The 19809-nt window shown below is 42.1% G+C and overlaps 1 protein-coding gene across 4 annotated transcripts in view; it reads left to right on the top strand.

Annotated features, from left to right (window-relative positions):
• ADCY5 (adenylate cyclase 5) overlaps positions 1-19809 on the top strand; it is a 214705-nt gene that overhangs the window by 141204 nt on the left and 53692 nt on the right. For all 4 annotated transcript variants that reach the window (XM_068687512.1, XM_068687513.1, XM_068687515.1 and 1 more), the window contains exons 4-7: positions 12248-12359; positions 12562-12689; positions 17034-17192; positions 18217-18358. In XM_068687512.1, the coding sequence (XP_068543613.1) occupies positions 12248-12359; positions 12562-12689; positions 17034-17192; positions 18217-18358 (541 nt within the window). The remainder of the gene's footprint in view (positions 1-12247; positions 12360-12561; positions 12690-17033; positions 17193-18216; positions 18359-19809) is intronic.

Raw genomic sequence — 19809 nt, 5'->3', positions numbered from 1 at the left:
GTTGTTTTAGAAACACTTCCCTACTGTCATGGCTACTCCTAACTGGAAGGGCAAATTATGCTAATCTGAGGCATCTGTTTGGGAACCTGAATGCATCTGTGCTGGGGACAGCGGCAGTGTTGCCCTGCTGACTAGCAGATACACTGCACAGCACATCGTAAGCGTGGGTAAGGCATGCTGGCTGAAGACCTTCACACACCATTCAGCGCACCGCATAAATCAGCTTGTTCAAACTTCTTCCTGCTCTGCACATCTATTTAGCTCTGGCTTCCCCAAATTCCCTGCAGAGGAAGTCCCAACCTGCTTGTCCTGCACCTCATTAGCCACAATTTTGGTGCCAGCTGTGCTGGCTTGCAGACAAGTATGTGTCCTCCAAATGCCGTTCGGTGCAGCACTGAGAACGGCCATCCTAGCATCAGCCACCAGCAAGCTGTGTCTCCTGTTTCACTCCTAACATGCAGTGGTGTTTAGTTTTATGGTATATATAACAGATGAACATATAGAAGCAGTTTGAGGTTGTGAGAACTGCTGTTGTGAACTGGACGGATCCTTTCAAACAGCTGGCACTTTATTTCATTTTTTGTTCTTTAATCTTCCAGCCAAAATTGTTCCTACTCTAAAGGCTTGGAGAGTAAGCAGAAATGAGCTAAACTGGTTTAACAGATGTAGAAAGAACCAGACCAGTGACTTTGCTCTTATTTTTACAGGCTGACATACATTGCCATGAATATTTTTAAGTGGTCCCCAGGGTGACTTCCTATGCTATGGAAAAGATCTGGTCAGACTCTATTGATTTTATTGGTATTAGTTCAGTGGTAAACTAATAACTGTTTACAGGAACTTCATTTGAAGATGATATTTTGTGAATACTAAGAGTAGGAAGCAAATGGCTTAGTGAAATATCTTAATGCATTAACACAGAAATGAAATTTTCCAATGGAAAATGCAAGAGAAAAGCCATTTCTTTATATGCAGATCTATTATTCCAGTGATGGCAATTACAGTAATTCTCTGAAATCAAGTTAAAATTACATGCCTGCTTCATTATGAGAAGAAACCACTGATTGCAAAAATCAAGGGAGATTTGGCTGAAAGTTAAAAAAACATCCACAAGCAGTGGGCAGCCCGGCCTCACCGTGCTGCCTGCTGCAGCATCTCAGGGGGAAGGCTTTGTGCAGAAGTTCTTGGGATTCATGAGGTCAGGATTCACATTCCTGCTTTGCCACAGAGTTCCTATGTGACTGACCCCCTTTATCCATCTTCTTTATATACCCTGCTGCTGTCTGGGTGAAATTGCGTGGCGTTGCTTTTGTAGTGCTGGTGAGAGAGTGGAAAGATTTGTGGGGAGCTTGCACACTGTGCTCATGGACCCACATTTGTTTTCTCTGTCTGCACACTCTTCCTCCTAAGTGCCTTTGAGGCTTGATACACGCATGCACATTTAGTTCCAACATTGCTGCAGGCTGTAATATGTCACATTTTGTGAGCCATGGCCTGTTTGTTTGGGTTTTACACCAACTGGAGTGGGAGTCAATCTCTTTTGTCTGTTTTCTCATTTATATTTGTAAAAAGCATTTTTTTTTTCATTATTTCCTTATTTTTGCCATTACCTAATACTTGTTTGTTTGAAGACTTCATACACTTATGAAGCCCAGGATACAGTGGTCCATTTTATTCTATAGAGAAAGAAATTGGCAGATACGTGGCCACAAAGTCAAATGACAGGCAAAGATGAGACTCAAGGTGTCTTGATAGCTTGTATCTTGACCTGCGTAAAGAAACAAAGCTGCTATAAATGGTGTTTTGTTTTGTTTTGTTTTTTTTTGCATATGTAATCTAAAGGCCATAATGTAGATTTAAGACTAATTAATAGGTAAAAAAAATAACATCTATATGCAAAGTATTTGGAATACAAGGTCGATTAGGGAATGAAGAGGTGCATGAAGTTTAATATTCCATGTTCAAGGATGATCTTTGCATAGAAATATGCAACTTAGTGAGCTCACCTATGCTGACTCGGAAGGGGAAGTTTTTTTACTGCTAATATTGATTATACAGAATTTCATTATATTTACATTGCTTATCCATGGCAGCTGGAGTCTTCTGTGTCACCAGAAGGAAATGCAGGTATATGTCTGCTCAAGTGTCATTGATCCGTTGCGATGTGATAGTAGACTAATATCACACTATTAAAAAGAAGAGGGAAAGGAAAAGAAAAGAAAAAAACACCTTGATTGTAGCCCCCATAAAGTTGGGAGAAATTTACTCATGACTTGAGCATATCTATTCATTACTGGTTCTTATCAGATAAGAAATATTAATATAGTGCACAATAACCAGATAACAGGTTCAATTTCCTGCAGGGATTTTTCCTTTTCATTTAATTCTGAAATTACAGCCAATCCCCCTTCTCACTGAACATACCATGCGTTATATTATTAGATTTATTATCAGTTTTGTTTATTAATTAAGAACAAGATGATCTCTCAATTAATGAGCTGAACCATTTTCTTTGGTCAGCCATTTTACCTTTCAGAACCCCTAACAAAGAAGTAAGTCTTAATTTAAAAGTTCTTCTCCTTTGATGTCGCATTGCTGTTTCTTAGAAAAGTGGCCATTAGGGAGCATTTGTGGTCAAGTTTCTCTGTATAACTTGGGTTTCTGTTTACAGCCTTACTGATGTCATTTATAAAACACAAACACTCGATTACATTTAAAAATATAAAATAAGGAGGCAGCAAGTCAGCTCGTGTTGGCTGTTCCGGAAAAAAGTGGTAAGATTCATGTGCCTTGTCTCCAGCAATCAGTTCTCCCAACAAATGGCTACTTCAGTGTTATCAGCCTGGTAAGCTCCCAAACACGAATGGTAATTGCCTGTACAGAAAATTGCATCGCTTGTCTGTTTTCAGCTTATCTGTGAAACAGTCTGAGTATTTTTGTACCTAGCCTGTGTCCTTGGAAAAAAAAAAAAAAAAAAACAGATTGGTGTAGGAAAGGCAGAGTTGATGTAAGTTATGGCATTTGTATTTTAGTGCAGTGTTTTCATTATGTCATCACTTTTCAGAGGAAAAAGTGGAAGAGACCCCAACTTACAGACCTGGCAGAATAAATAAATCACCAAGGGACAGGACACTGGGGAAGTTAGTGGAGGCAGTGAAGAAGTGAGGTTATGTTCAAATGACCACTGCGTGCAGAATTCCTGCAGCTTTTTGGGTAGGGCGTGCAGAAGTATCGTTATTTCAGTATCCATGATTACAGGAAAAAACAGAATGCGATCTGACCAGGTATGAAGAGCTCATTCTTTCAAAAGCAAAGACAAAGAATCAAGTAATATATAACAGAAAGCACCCCAAACTTGATGAAGTACAACTTACTCCATCTCTGTCCCTTATGCCTGACCCAGTATTTCATGATACACATGTGAAACTGTTAACTGTCCATGCCAGAACTTAATATTCTGTTGCCTTCTCTGACAACTGACTCACTGATTGCTGGCACACAGCCTTTATGCAACAGAGTGTGCTTTATTTAATATTTGAGTTCTGAGTTTTTTCTTTTTCCTGTTGCACTGCTTCTACAGCATTGGTCACTCTTGCAAGCAGTCCTCTCAAAGGAGGGCAGGCAAGAACAGCGTCAGATTCCTGCAGCTGTGGTGGTAATGGATAGTCCCTTCTTGCAGTACTCTCTTAGTTCTGACTTCCCTCTTGTTGGTTTTTGGTAGGATTTTGACATCAAGAATTGCTCTAAGGCCAGAAAAGAGATTCTGCAAATGCTCACAGCACAAAGCATGCCTCGAGTTTGAAAAACAGAAAATAGCATGACTTCTCCTTTTTGCTTTATATGCAGTTCTGAACTTCAGGCTGACTTGTGAGACAAATGAATCTGAGATTTATTTTGGTGTGGGTTGGATCCAGCTCCAGTTTAGGCAGACCTGCCGGCTGGTTTACACTAGTCAGGAAGGCCTGGGTGAGTCTGGGCTTACTCTGAGCCAAAGAGGTGTGGTCAGAGTCAGCCAGGTCTGAATTGGCTCTAGCATACCCTGCTATCATCATGGTTATTTATTCAGCTCTACAGTAGATAAGACTCCTTTGCACCAAGTGTGTCCTTAGACTTTCCCTTCCTAAGCTTCCTCAGAGATGGAATGGATTTGGCGTCCTTCTTACTTTCGTGTTTTTTTCCCTGACCTCAGTGATTGGACATACATTTCTCATTTCCATCTGTCCCTTCTCAGACACTTGAAAAAGGGCCGAAGTCCCTCTTTAACAACCCCAAATCTTATTTAGGCTGCTTGGATTTTCTTTTCTCTGTTCAGCAGACAGCAGCATGTAATTTGGCGTGTGATGGTGGAGTATTAAGATTACTTCCACTCATCTCAAAGATATCTATAATGTGCTCCACCTATAGTTTGGCAGGTAGCCACTGCATATCTTTATTTGTTTTGCCTTTCCCAAATAGTTTTTCTTCCCAAAAGGCTATTTATTGCTCCTGTTCCCAGTGAAGAATCAATCTGGTTAAATATAGCCTGCTGAAATAGGAAAATCTTTTAACTCAAGATGTTTAGAGGGAGAGGATGGCAAGTTTTTCATGTTTAAAATTAAAAATGAGTACTGAAGCTACTTAGCTGTAAGTAATTTCTGATAATTGGGGTTGCTGCTCATGCTTGTAAACTGCAAACCTATGAAGGTCATGGAAAAACTTTTCCCTGTGTGACTGGTGCAGTCTTCCCCTTCTGCTTGGTGATCTCAGAATCTTATTTCCTGCACTGGCAGCGAAGGGCAGACCACAGGTGTCGAGCTGAGGAGCACTGACCATGGTGCAAAATGCCGTGCTGTTTTTCTCAGCGGCTCTTGGGAGCACGAGGAGGGCTGGACGCTCTCAGCCTGGTGTTCCCAGGAGCACACTGCTAAAACAGACAGCACAAAAACCACAAATGCTGAGAGTTTGTGCTGGTTGTATCCATCTCCCATCTGTGTCCCCCAGGCAGCTCTAACCTCCACTCAGTAACACTCATCTGAGAGCAAACATTGGAAAATCAAGTAAATGGAGGGTTCTGCAGTTGGTATCTTTGCAAATGAGCCTTGATCATCCACAGTGGCTCTGCGGATGGCAGCCCGCACATTACCACTGATGTCTCCAGAGCCATCTGGTCTCCTGCTTTTAATGCTGGTTCTTTGTGTCACCAGCTTCAGTCGGTATGGCCTTGCAGAGTGAACTTCTTGAGTATGAAATGTGGTTTTGGTTTACATTTGTGGCTGCTTTGGAAGAGCGACAGGGGCTTTCTGCCTTTGACTCTTAAGAAAATGGTAAAAAGGCCCACAGTTTTCTGGGCTCTTGTTTTTGTAGGGTTTTTGTGTACATTTCTTCCTGGTTACTTTATTCTCTCTTTCTCTCAAGCATTGCTTTGCTTATCACAGCGTTTGTGTATGTACGTGCCTTCTCACCCTCTTGAGCAAGTGGGAGCCAGCACGGCTGGTCCCAAAACAGCACGATCTTGGTGCGTGACTGAGTCCTGCTTCCCATGGGGGAGCCGTGCCAGCCGATGTGTCACAGAAGTGCTACAGCTCAGCTACCAGAGGTGATTCCCAACAGTAAATGGATCTTCTGCAAAATGACCATAGAAGTTTAGGAAAGAGAGTTTATCCTTTTACTGTTGTTGTGTTGGTTCTTTGTTGTTGTTTTTTCCATGACTGTAAGAAAGGGGAATATTTTAACTTCTGTTCTGTCTGATGTCCTGCTGTTCTGGAGAATGTTTTTGGTATTGCTGAGGCTAAGACCTTACCCTGTCGCGTAGACATCCCCAGAGAGCAAGGCTGACGTGCTGTTGAGACATGAGTAAATCTGGAGGTAGCAAGCAGCCTTTGCTGGACCAGTCACTGGGCTGTTCGTCATCGCAGCGATCTGTGTGGGCCACTTCACCCTCCTTACGTGGGCTGTGCTGCCCTCGATGAGGCTTGTGTTGCTGTACCTAGACATGCTGCCTGACTGGGGTCATTCTGTACTGTGTCCTGCATCTGATGCTGCAGGCTCATCCTCGGTTCGGTTTGGTTTGGTTTGTCCTTTTGTTGTTGCTGCTGTTATATCCTTGAGGAAAAGAGTGTAATGAGATTTTCTTACTTTCCAGAAGGTGAAATCCTTTGTGTGCATAGGATGTGTGCATTGAAAAGAGCACACAGAGCACCTCCATGTCATCCCATCCCCGTGGGGCTATAGCAAGGAAAGAGAAGACTGGGTGAATCATGTTGCCAGGTCTACTCTGAGAACTTCTAGAAGAATTTATTACTATGCAGAACAGCTTTTGGGCTTTCACTGATGGCCAAGAGCTGGTTTAAATAAATGTCCAAGTACAAAAAAACTTATTTAGCAAACTGTTCAAGAGATACTCAAAAGCTGTCTGCATGTGGTCCTGGGCAACTGGCTGTAGATGGCCTTGCTTGAGCAGAGGATGGGACCAAATGATCCTCAGAGGTCCCTTCCCACCTTGGCCATTCTGTGAATCTATGCAAACTTTTGTGTTAGAGGCCTTCTGCTGAGAGTTTTGTCATCTCTACCTCAATACATCCCTCTTTTTCCTTCCTTGTTTGTAGTATCACTTAATAACATGCAACACCAATAGCAGTGGGTGGTGGTGTAGAATAACAGCAGCATTTTTGAGACAGCATCCTCACCAGTTAGCCTGGTGAATTCACGGACGTGGACATGCTGGGTGTACAGCAAATGACTTTCTCTTGTTACAACTTTGCTCATGAATGCAAATTAGCAAGCTTCTACTTAGTGAGTGATGATTATTTTGTTATGGTACATTAACTTCTCCTTTTCTTTTTAGGTACCATTCATTGCAGTAAAATACCATGGCTTCGATTCACATGCAGTTGGATGCACTTTGCTGTTTTTGTGTCATTAAAGCTCACCGAGTCTGGGGTTTTGTTGTTTCCCATGCAGTGCCTGTGGTGTTCAGTTTCCAGTAACACATGGTGTTTATATTCATGACTGGCATTACCGTTGTGATGGTGATAGGGTTTGTGTTTCTTGCCTTGCTTGATTTATGTTGTGGCTGGCGTGCATGGCACGCACATGTCTTGAAATAGAACACGACTGGTTTTTGTGTTTTTGCATTAAAAGCACTGATGATTTAATTTAGCATTTTGAACAATCCTGCCTTTGCAGGGAAACCTGGCTGCGTTGTGTCCCTCCTCTGATAACTCTACTAGCTTCAGATATCTAAGGCTGCACTTCAGAATCACTCTCTGTAGGTGTTTGTGATTTTCAAAAATTTCACGTGGGTTTCCTGCTTCCCACTTTTTGCTTAGCTCTTCCTACTCCTTAGGTTCTTTGCTTTCTGGCAAGATCTGTCTCCTTGCCGTGCTCTTGCTAAGAACCTTCTCCTTTGCCATCCGTAAGATGCTGCAGTGCTTCTGCCTCAGGGTCTGTTAGCAGTGCAGTCACAGCAAGGATTACCTGAGTTACAGGAGCTGGTTTTAAATGCTCCACAGTGGTAGAAGAGGCAGGGGGATGGACCTGGCACAGACATCAATGGCAGGCAGGCAGCAGGCTGGCCTCTGTGCAGAGGGGAGGATGGCAGGATCTGGAAGCTGCCGGAGCTCCTTTTCATCTTCCCTCTCCAGCAGCCAGGAGCCATATAGGGCAACAGGCACAGAACCCAGCTTGCCTTGTACAGCTATCAAGTCTTGAGCCAGTCCTTGATGGAAATAGGAGCTGAAATAGGAGCTTAGGAAAGTATTCACCTCTACCCTATAACACAATTTGTGGTACTTTTCGACCTAAATTAAATAAAAATAATTTTTGAGAAACCTTGTAAAATGAATGTTAACTCCTCTTTTCTTGTCCTGCCTTCCCAGAACTAAGTCATTTTTTGGTCTTTTTTGAGGTCATACCCTGGTTGCTGCTGGACAAAACCCAAATCAGATGGTAACTCTGAAGTCAGCGATGAAGTGGAAAATATATCAAGAGCTCTGAAGCCATTACAACATTTTAATTACTTGCGAAATGGGTTTTTCCACACAGCAATAGCCTTCCAGATGAAGGGACCGGGACTCTGTGCTGATAATAGCTGCTGAAGCCCAAACTGCAGATTGTGTGGTCAGTCCCTTCCAGTCAGCTTCATTTAATAGTCCTTCTAAACCACTCATTTATCTCATGATATTTTATAGCTGTAAGAATCATTTCATTTGACCTTTTGTTGACCACTGTCATTCACCCCAAATTTTGGCACGGGGAAGGCCGATTACTGGCATTACGCTCCCACCAGCAAGGAAATGCCTTGCCCTCTGAAGACTGACAAATAGTTGGCTTGAGTTGTGCCCTTTGGCACAATCATCCATCACCAGTGTCCTTTAATAAAATCTCCTCATTGCTAAGGGGAGCTTGAATTGGAAGGCTGAAGTGAAGTGGGGGCAAGGACCTGAGGGTAGGGGGAAGCTGTGTGGGAAAGGTTCCCAGACAAACTGGTCAGACTGGGAGATGTTCCTGCAACCTCACTGCGCATTGAGTGTGTAAGGAAATTTAGTAGGCTGCTTTTTAAAGAAAAGCTCCTACTAAACACAAGGTGATGTTCATGTGCTCTTCTCTGATGGCTGTTTTAAGAGAAATATTTTGTTTCTAGTTTTTGCTTGGCTGTTGGGTATTTTTCAAGGAGGAGGGTGAATTCCAGGGTCACCAGGGTTAATAACAAAAGGAACAGAAGTGGCACAGCATGGCACCTCTGATCCCCGTTCCTCCCTTCTGGGCTGTTAACAGGGTTGGGAGCGAGAAACCCTGTTGTTGTCTCTGCTGCTGGAGCTGCTGGAACAGTGCTAGCAGGAGAGTGCTCAAGGAACAGATGAGGCAGGAGGAGTAAAATATAATTTGGTGGCTTTCAGAGCTTTTTGTTGACAGCAGAGGACAGAGAGACTTCAGGTTGGGTTCCTGTTTGAAAGGGCTGTTTTATCTGATGGCTGTTTGCTGCTCTTTCTCCAGTCTGCTGCCACAAATGCGTCTCTTTCCTCCCTGTCTTCCATTCCCAGTTCCCTTTTGGTCCCTTGATGAGATTCTCTGTCCCCTGCAACCTGTGTGCCAGAAGAGGGACAATGAGAGCCCAGGCAGCATCTTCTGCTGGCTCGGTGGCTTAGGTATGTGCTTGCAGGGCAGGTCTGAAGTCTGTCTCAAACCCATAAAAAATAGGTTCAGGTGCTGCAAGAGGTGCATACGCCAGCTGTCATGGAAGAGGGGAAGGGGATGGACTGTGTTCAGTGCAGGTAGATGCTTCTTGTTAACAACAGAGCACAAAAACTGAATCATGTGAAAGGCTTACTTAACATGCAACCAATTCTAAGCAGGTTTCCATATAAACATCAAAAGGCATGTAGCAGATGAAGCTCTTCCCCTTACTACCAAGCATCATGTCCGTGTTCAAGACTGTGAAGAGACTAGAAGCATCTAAAGCTTACTAGAAGCATACTTCCAGTTCATTCCTTTACTTTAGATAAGCCAAACTTCTTTTTTCTTGACTTCCCTCTCCAAAATGATAAAACTATCTTTGTTAAAATCATTTCACATACCCCTCTTTCCTCAAACAAAACACCCACCCAGAGAAGCATCTCATGCCGTACATTGGCTTTCTAACAGAGACATCAGAAAATGTTAACTTCCAGATATTGCTACCAGCTCGTGTTCAGGATGCATTTCTGTGTCCCATCACACAACCTTTCCAGGTTTTATCCTCATAATAAACCCTTCTGTAGTTGCTTGTAATTGTAGTTTTCCAAAACTTGGCCAGAGAACTGCATGAGGAGCTGCAACCGTGCTGTCCTTGGAAGAGCAAGCTGAGGATCAAGCCAAAGGAGATAGCTGCTGAATTTGAACAAAGAGCAATTTGCTGATCACCTGCAGAGAGCTGCAAGTCTGAGAAAGTGTTGTAATCAAGTAATTTTAATTTGAAAAAGGCATAAATCTGTGCGTAGGTTGGCTCCATAGGTCTCTGCTGATTACTCCATTTGCCTAGGTGAAAATATTGCCGCAGTTTAACTTCTAGGAATGTCTCATCCGTTTATCTGGCATAATAGTTACAGTGAAAGGAGGGGCAACCTTTGGTCATTTATCCGTGTTTATTAGGACACTATGCTGGCACTAATTTTCTGATGCAGGCATGGGGAGGCAGCTCGGTGCCTCCACAAGCGAGGAATTTGCAATTTGCCCCAAGCTGGAACAGGAACAAACTCCCATCCCTCTGAACGAATGAGTTTGCACAGGTTTTGTGCATTTTGTGTGTTGTGTCTTTTGTGCCAGACACATAATCCGCTCTTAAAAAGTTAGCAGTCATGTTAAAGAATCGTTATGTAGAGCCTCAGCAAGATGCATTTTGTTACTGCCACAAGAGCTGGAGAAATCTCCTATTTCTACATTTCATATGAAAACATACTTAAGTTGCTTAGTGAGCAATGCAGACATCTCTAAGATTTCAGTAGGTTTCAAGTGTATTTCTTTAGGAGGTTTACTTCTGTTTGTAAATATGTGAGATGGTGATTTATTTTGTGTGCATTTTGTCAAGTGTTTTTAAAAATGGCAAAGTATATTTTGATTCAGACATCCTTGCATTCCTCTTTTGTGTTTTTCTTGTACATTTTCTCTTCAGTCTGGCTAGCAAAGAAATATTTAATGCAATATGTTTGGTTGGTGATTTATTGGAGTTGAAATGTAGAAAAATATGAAAAGCATGCCAGAATTGAAAAGTGTTTCAGTATTTTTGCAAAAAATGCTTGTGAAAATATTTTTGTTGTCTTTCCTTCTTGTCTGAAGATGTTGCAGGGAATTATCACTGAAAACATAGCCCCTGCAATTGCCTAGAACATGTTAAGAGTTCTATTTTACAAAGAGGCAATTTTAAAGTGCTTGTTATTTACACTTTTATTTCTTTTTCTATTCAAGTACAGCTTGATGCAACTTCAAAGAAGAAATCAGCTACTTGAAAAATGTTCTAATAGAAAAAGATATACAAGTATAGCTTACGAATTTTATATTTATTTCAATGCATGTTCATATATACATTTTGTCTTAGATCTGCATAGACATAATCTGGTGCTTATTTTACTGAACAGCTTCAAATGTATCTTTATAACTATGTTTGATTACAAATCAGTGTTTCCAGTGTTGTAATTATCCCTGAGACAGAATTGTTTTCCAGTTAAAAAATGATTAATCGAAATCAAAGAATCACTACTAGTACAAATAATTTTTCAAATCAGTCCATGCTGCTTTCGGAGTGCTTTTCTGGTCATTCCTAGGCTGATGCTGGCAATTCGGTGTCCCTGCTGCAATAGCAGAGGTTTCCTCAGTTGGCTGCAGAAAGCCGGGCGATGCCTGGCTGCAGCCACCCGAGAGGAGCTCCTGAGCCTGTAGGGGTGTGTTTGTGTAAGGCATCTCAGGGACTAAAATTAGAGTAAATCAGCACAGTTTGCCTCCTCCAGCGAATGAAGAGCATTAAAAGCTCACTGGTCCTCACCTATGGATGGTGGTGAATTGTGGCAGGACACGGCAGCCACTGCTGTGCCCAAGCCTTCGCCCCAACAGCACGCAGTGCTGTCATGCCTGGCTTTGCTCATTGAGAGCTTTGTAGGAGTGTGTGTCCACACATGGTGTGGGGCAGGGTGCTGCCAGCCCCGGGGCTCAGGTGTGAGCGTGAAAGCCAGCCACAGAAGCAGGAGCAAAAGATGTGGGAAGCAGGCTAAGTGTATTCACTGGAGAGGGACTTTTATCTGTTGGCTGAGCTTTGGCAGAGGAGGAAGCAGGCAGAGGGATTTTCATGCAGCAGAATAGAGAAAAGAGCAATATTATTGAGCTGAGAGATTGAGGAATGTGAAAAAAAATGGTAAGTGTTGGCTTTCTGGCCGGGCTGACCTGGTCATTTTGTAGGAGAGCCTGGTTGTTAATGATAATCAGTAGCATTATCACACCACCACCAGCTCCCAATGTACTATACAGTTTCTGGGCACAAGGTTGGAGGGAAGAGAGGATTGTGGGGTTTTCTGGCCCTTTCTAAACTGTGTAGGGGAAGAGGTCGTGTCCCTCAGGGCTTTGTGTGCAATAGAGACTGTAACATAGGTGGTATTGGGGGTGCTCATCTCCTTGCTCCTGTAGGACTGGGACACCCCTATTTCACACGTCTCCCCATCCCTGGACTTCTACCCCAGATCTTACACAAATATCAGCAACAAATTTTATGACACTTTCATTTTTTTTCTCTTTTTTTCCCAAGCATCCTCTTTGCAGACATAGAGGGTTTCACAAGTCTGGCCTCCCAGTGCACTGCTCAGGAGCTGGTCATGACGCTGAACGAGCTCTTTGCCAGATTTGATAAGCTAGCAGCTGTAAGTTTTCTTTTATAATTCTGATATATTTTTTTTCCTGTTGCAAGAATGACATACTGTGCTGGTTCACTGGATTTCTGTAAATATTCACTGCCCTAAAAGGCAAGTTATTACAAGCATGAATATAAGCTGAATATTTCTCTCTCCTTTATTATTACTTTTTCTTTTTCTTTCTTTTTTTTCTTTTTTCTTTTTTTTAAAGGAGAACCACTGTTTACGTATCAAGATCCTGGGTGATTGCTATTACTGTGTGTCTGGGTTGCCAGAAGCAAGAGCTGACCATGCACACTGCTGTGTTGAAATGGGAATGGATATGATAGAGGCCATCTCGTAAGTACCAAATTCCCCATGGAGAATTTCAGAACGAATAGCGAGTTAGATCTTCTGTACTTCAGTAGTAAGGTAGCCAAGCCAGGGGACTGATGCCAGCAGAGAGAGAGAACAGCTGGAATGAGAAAACAGAACGCAATAAAGGTTTCACAGTAGAAAGACAGACACTTAAGTCCATTACAGCCACATGGAGATCAGAGCTCAGTCTCCTGATGAGAAAGGCAAAGGTTACTGTAGTTAGTAGAAGTCTCATTCTCAAAGGAGGATTCCAGTGAATTACAGAAATGTGAAATCAGAGGATTAATAATAACTTCATTAAATTTCAATCACTCTGCACTTGTCTGTCTTTAAACCAGCTTTTTACTCACCTGACAATTCCTCTGCTGAGGTCTGTCTTCTCTAGTTTAACTAATCCTTCGCCAAGTGTTCTGATACCAAATAGGTTAGATTCAACACTTTCTGAATTTAGACAGATTAATTATTGGGGAAAACCACAAGGTTGGTCTGTCACAAACTGAGACAGATCCATGCTTCTTTTTACTTTATTTCTGTTTATTTACTCATCTTCGGATTTTTCTTTCAAAATCCATTATGGAGATTAGACTGTTTCTAAGGTCAAACTAACAGTTCTGTGTTTGTCCAGACAATCTTTTTCTTTGGAGAGTAACAAGCATGAGACCCATATCTAATAATATTACTTGGAGGATGGCACACAACATTGAATATTCTTTGCATTGGATGTAAGTTTTCACATTCCAGTTTGTTAGGAATACAGGGAAGGGAGATTTATTTCATCATCATGAGTGAATGTGAGTTTAGGCACAAAGCTGAGTCAGCTTTGGATGGTAACTGAGCTGACCTTAGTATCTACACCATGCTTACTGAGCAGAGACTCTGCTTTTTTTTCCTTTCTATTTTTTTCTTCTTTGTGAAAACAGCTTCTAAAGTACCCACGGTACTAACATGAGAGGTCTCTATGCAGTTCTCCTCTCATTCTGTTTGGTAAATTGATTGAGATTTCACTTCATCTTGATAAAAACTAGAGGTACCTATTTGCTGAGCTTGATACAGTACTCTCTTATAATTTGGATTTCTGCAAGGACACAAATAGACACCCACTTTTCAGCCCCATTTTCTCCACACAAATACATAGTTTGAAGAGCAGCGTTTTCAACTAAGAGACCCCATTCCAAAAGCAGCATGCAGCAGCATTCCCTTGCTTTGTATACAGTGCATGCTGTCAGGACTTACTACCTCTTCTTTCCTGGTCTAAATTGTTGCTTTTCATTAGTCCCCTTCTGGGCTTTGAATGTAAAATGCAAAATAAAAACCATTGCAAGTAACTAGTTTTCAGTAGCCCTTGAAAGGATGCTATTTCTTCAAAGTGAAGTACACTTAAGTAGCAGGTGACAAAGTATCTTGTCAAACACAAGGAGTGATTCTTATCAAATCAGCCCTATAAAGAAAATGCTACGTACATTAACCAGAAGTGTCTCACCTTCTGCACTAGTTGGCTTGATGAAATCCATGGACCTTGACATGTTGCTCTGTAACCCCCACAAGGCTGAGTGACACCTCAGATGTCTAGACTTCATTGATTAACTGCAGCCCGCCTCACCTTGAAATAAACTGAGCTGAAGTGCACTCAGTGTTTGTTTACAAATAGCTCTTCAGCAGCCTTTAAAACTGGTTTCCCACTTCATGTATAATGAATGCGTTTAACAATCTTTTATCTTATTAAGTCTGGAAGGTGACACCATTCTGCTTGTCTCTCTGTCCCCCTCCTCCTCCTCCACTAAGGATCATGACAGGAGGTCTTACAGTTAAGGTAACAAATATCTACTGAACATTCACCTGCAGGCTTTGCCAACACTGGACCCTGCTTGCTGACTTGTTCCATCTGTACTCAGCTGCAGGGCATGTTACCCCAGATCAGAAAGACAGAATCATACAATGGCTTGGGTTGGAAGGCACCTTAAAGACCATCTAGCTCCAACCTCCCTGCCATGGGCAAGGACACCACTCACCAGACCAGGTTGCTCAGGGCCTTCTCCAACCTGGCCTTGAACGCCTCCAGGAATGGGGCATTCACAGCCTGTTCCAGTGCCTCACCACCCTCTGAGTGAAGAATTTCCTTCTAACATCTAGTTGAAATCTTCCCTCTTTTAGTTTAAAACCATTCTACCTTTTCTTGTTATTATCTGATTGAGCAAAGAGTCACTTTCCATCTTTTTTATAAGTCCCCTTTTAAGTACTGAAAAGCCTCAATGAGGTCATCCCAGAGCCTTGTCTTCTTCAGGCTGAACAGCCCCAGATCTCTCAGCCTTTCTACATAAGAGAGTTGCTCCAGCCCCTTGATTATCTTGGTGGCCCTCTGGACCCGCTCTAACAGCCCCACATCCTTCTTGTGCTGGGGGCCCCAGACCAGGATGCAGCACTCCAGCTGGGGCCTCACAAGAGCAGAACAGAGGGGGACAATGTCCTTCCTCCACCTGCTGGCCATCCCTCTGGTGATGCAGCCCAGGACACAGTTGGGCTTTTGGGCTGCAAGCGCACACTGCTGGCTCATGTCGAGCCTTTCGTCCACCTGAACCCCCAAGTCCTTCTCTGCAGGGCTGCTCTCAATGAGTTCTTCTCCCAGTCTGTGCTCATGTCCGGGATTGCCCTGACCCAGGTGCAGCACCTGGGTAGAATTATATTCATTGTGCTGCCAGTATAAATCAACTTAAAAAGCAAACAAACAAAAAACCATTAAAAGACTATTCCTTTTGTCTATAAAGGGTAACCAAGCTCATTCATTTGCTGCCAAGTCTGACTAAAGTCACCTTCTCATCCACAACCATACTGGGAGAAGTACCCTTGTCTTATGGCATGGCAGATGGTGCAGTGGGGTTTTTAGCAGTCATGCAGGGTGTTCCTCCTCCCTCCCCAGTGCTGCATGCATGCTTCAGCTGCTGTTGTCCTTGCAAAGCTAATGGCTGCAGCTGCATTTTCATTACTCCAGTTCCTGTTGCTTTCCAAAGTGATGTGGTCAGAGCTCTTTCAGTTCAGAAGCCTGTGGTGCCTTACCCATATTGAGCTTCCCTTCTCTCTGCCAGAGAAGCTTTGCAGCTTGTTAATAAAAATAATGGATGTCACTTCAACTAGTACATAATGAACCATTAAAAGATAGGGATTGTAAGGACAAAGGAATTCCAAGTATAGCTCCTTGCTGTCTCAAAGAGAAGTGGTCTTGAACAACTTTAAGGGATGTATTATACTGCAGGGAGTGATCTAGAATCCAGAATTGGTCTATCTTTAATCGTTCATTTTCATCAATAGCTAAAGCATAAATATTAGATCTGTGTTGATGTTAGGAAGTTGACAGGACTTATGGGTCCAGAGGATGTAGTTTAAAAAGGACTAGATGAATCTGAAGACCAAAAGGTTGAAATCTTGTAGATACAAAGTATGACTTCATGCTTCAAAGTACTAACAACACAAAGGAAAGGACTGTCCTATGTAATAATGTAGGTGAATTTCCCCATGGAACATGGCCATTCTGGAAATTATGTGACCAGCAATAATGAGAAGCAGAGTTGTTCTGATGTCTTCATCAAGACTTTCCCCTACCCACATTCCTGAATGTATTTTCCATGTGAACAACTCTTGAAGTTAACTTTTGCCCTAAAAGGGCAAAACCCACAAAGTATTCCAGCAGTCATTTTGGGAGTAAACAGGGCATCCAAGACCTCATTAAAATCAGAGTTTGAGTATTTGTAGCTGCCTGTTTGGAGTGACTGCAATAGATGTGGTTCTCTGGTTTTGCTGCTCTGAATGCAGCTGTAAACCCCATTCAAGCTTTCCAACGGCAGTGGGGTATTTCACACAAATATCATATTTCATCTGTGGAACAGTTGATGCATGGTGCCATACAGACAAATTAAGATCTCTGAAATCATTTCCTTTTACTTTTTGAAACATGCTATTACTCTTAATGATGCTGAGTGCTGGCAGGTTATGTCCAGCTTTGGTATGGAAATCAAAGACCAATGCTTTACTCTTTTCACTGTCCCCAAAGATAATTTTTTAGGAATTTTCAGCTTGGCCATGAGTTCAGAGGACATGCATTTACTCCAAGGGGTCCCCTAATCTAATTACTACCCTGCTTGCTCAGCCAGGCCATCCAAGTACAGTGCAGTCTGTTTTTGTTTTGTTGTCCTGTTACTGTGGATGAGAAGCACTGTGTATATACATGAATAATTTATAGGTCATTATGGCTTTCTGTATTCCGGGTGCAAGTTTGTGTCACCAACTACAAGCGTGCCGTTCTTAACGTTATCCTTTTCCCATATTTCTTTTCAGATTAGTCCGGGAGGTGACAGGAGTAAACGTCAACATGAGGGTTGGAATCCACAGTGGGAGAGTTCACTGTGGGGTCTTGGGCCTTAGGAAGTGGCAGTTCGATGTGTGGTCAAACGATGTTACGTTAGCCAACCACATGGAAGCAGGGGGCAAGGCTGGGTAAGTTGCTTCTTCTAAGCTGTTGTGTTTAATCTGTGTGCTGTTTTGTGCCTGACACTTCACAATGAGGTGTGGAAATGGGAGACAGAGGTTCAGGCAGACTGTGTGCCTGCTGCAAAATGAGCTGTGGACATCGTATTTTAAATATATACAGATGTTAGCAAGGTTATTCGGTTCCATGTCTACATGTCTTTGGTTACAGAAAGACTACAAAATCCCAAGATGCACATATTCTTCTGTGGTAAGAAATGAATTCCTTCTCTGTGAAACAAAGCTGAGAGCTGCAGCAGAAAGGAACAGGTGTGTGTGAACACAAGCAGAGCTGGTCATGGTTACAAAGAGATGTGACTGTATGTTAACAGTGCTTGCTGGAGAGCATCCCAGCTATTGCTGGATAATGTGAGAAGTGTTGTTTCAGACCAGCCTTTTGTTGTGAAAGATTCCTTTCAGAGAGCAGAATCAGTTCTTGTTTCACCACTGCATGGACCAGCTGAAGTCTGACTTGCTGCCAAGCTGTCCCGGGGAGATAATTGCTCTACACAACTTTTCGCGTCTTCTCTGTTCTGGAAGAAAGTGCAAGACTATGGTACTTGGCAGGATACTTCTACAAGGCACTCTTGTGCCACAGTAATTAATGCCATGCAATGCAAAACATACATGCTCCAGTATATATTACATGTCTGCTGCATAGACATGCTCTTGTGAAGGGCCTGTATTTGCCAAAAATACATATATACATATCTGCTATGTGATAGGGTGAAGTGAATAGAAGAATGAGTGCTTTGTTTCTAAGGAGGTGCTTATAAATAGATGTGTAACATGCTTCTCTCTTTAAGAAGATGTCCTGCTTCCTCTAAAATAGATGAAACTCCTGTAGCAAATATGTAAGTGTCATAGCATGGCTAAATAACTAGTTTTTTGTTGCCCGTTTGTTCCAGGACATGAAACCTGTCACTGACAAGAACTGATCTCATAGATACATGATAACTTTTCAGAGCCTGTCTTGTCTTTTGTCTCCTTTAAGGCGCATCCACATAACAAAAGCAACCCTGAACTATCTCAATGGAGACTATGAGGTGGAGCTGGGCTTTGGAGGGGAACGCAATGCTTATCTGAAGGAGCACAGTATCGAGACCTTCTTGATTGTACGGTGCAGCCAGAAGCGGGTAAGATCAGACAAACTAATGCAGGTTTTAGCTACTTTGACTAATAAGATGGTCTCCAACACATCAAAGTAGAGTGAACACCAGCTTTTTCAGATGAGTGAGACTCTGTGTGTGCAAAACTATTGACCATCTGCCCTTCAGTGGCAAAAACTCCAGTTTCACTCTCCTCTTCTTAAACTTTTGCGTATGTAGAATGGAGTGTAGCCACCTTCTGTATAAAGTTTCTGTGGCAAGTACTTTTTAGTTCTATCAAAAAATCCGTCCTGAGTAATTTTCAAAATCATTTTTAACAATGTTTTTAATGTAGATTTGTGTGGTGGTTTATTTTTTCTATTAATTTTGAAACTTGTGCAAGTTAAAAACACAGAGATGTTTTCTCCATCAGATTACAAACAGAGGTGATTTTGTCCATTGGCTCACCACATTGCCATGAACATAAAATTTAGAGCAGTTCTTATCATTAATTTTCAGTCTTTGCTTCTGAAGATGGGAAAATCTGGCCCACTGTAGTGATGGATGACCACTGTGACAATGGGATGAGATCATACCCATTGCTATGACACAGGTCAGCCTGCGCATAATAAGGCTATAAGGGCACTACTGACTTGAACTTGCATCAAGTCAAACTCAAGCGGACTTCAGCCAATATATCTTCATTTTATAACACTACCAATAACAGAAAATAGGTTGATGTTATTACTAGTTTGTATTCTTTTAAATAATGGTAGACTTTAATATTAGAAAAGAGTCTTTTTGGTCATCTAATTGAGCCTTCACAATAATATTTCTCTAAGTAATTTCTGCACTATAGACACTGCTTTGCTATTCACATTACAGACAAGCATATAAAGGTTGCTCCAAACCGAAAATCATTTAAAATGTTTCTGCATCTAAGACCAATTAAAGCTTCCCACAGCCATAAATATGGCTACCATGAGATTAAATGAGTATTTGTGACATGTTCCAACAGCATGGTTGCTATGAATAACTGTAACACCTATACAGAACTACTTTGCTACCATTGCCTCATTTCCTAAGAGAATAGAAGCCTCAAATCTCCTTAATGGATATTGTGTAAAAAATCTCCAAGAAAAACCCTTATCATCTGCTAAAGAGAGAAGCTGATGTTTTGGTTTCTATCTGCTCATAAAATAAATCTCATTAACAATTGTCAGTCTTCAAAAGAGGATTAGAGCTTGCAGTGCAAGTTTATTGTTTTCTGAGAATCACTGCCTGTCAGTGGACCAGCTGATGTTTATACCTAAACCACTTCCTCATTGCTGGGTACAGTTAAGAACATAAACCAAAATACCTTTATGGTCAGACTCTATCTCCAGAGGTGGAGAAGCTATATTGACTTGTTAAATCATGCAGTCACTGACTTGTCTGCATGTTCTTGTGGAGAACTTAAGGTTTCTCTGGAGAGAAGAGGAAGACTTAAAGAAACATCA

This window comes from Anas acuta, chromosome 6 (genome assembly GCF_963932015.1).
Source record: "Anas acuta chromosome 6, bAnaAcu1.1, whole genome shotgun sequence".
Taxonomy (NCBI): Eukaryota; Metazoa; Chordata; class Aves; order Anseriformes; family Anatidae; genus Anas; species Anas acuta.
The sequence above is the reverse complement of the archived record's forward strand: the minus strand, read 5'-3'. Positions and strand labels throughout refer to the sequence as shown.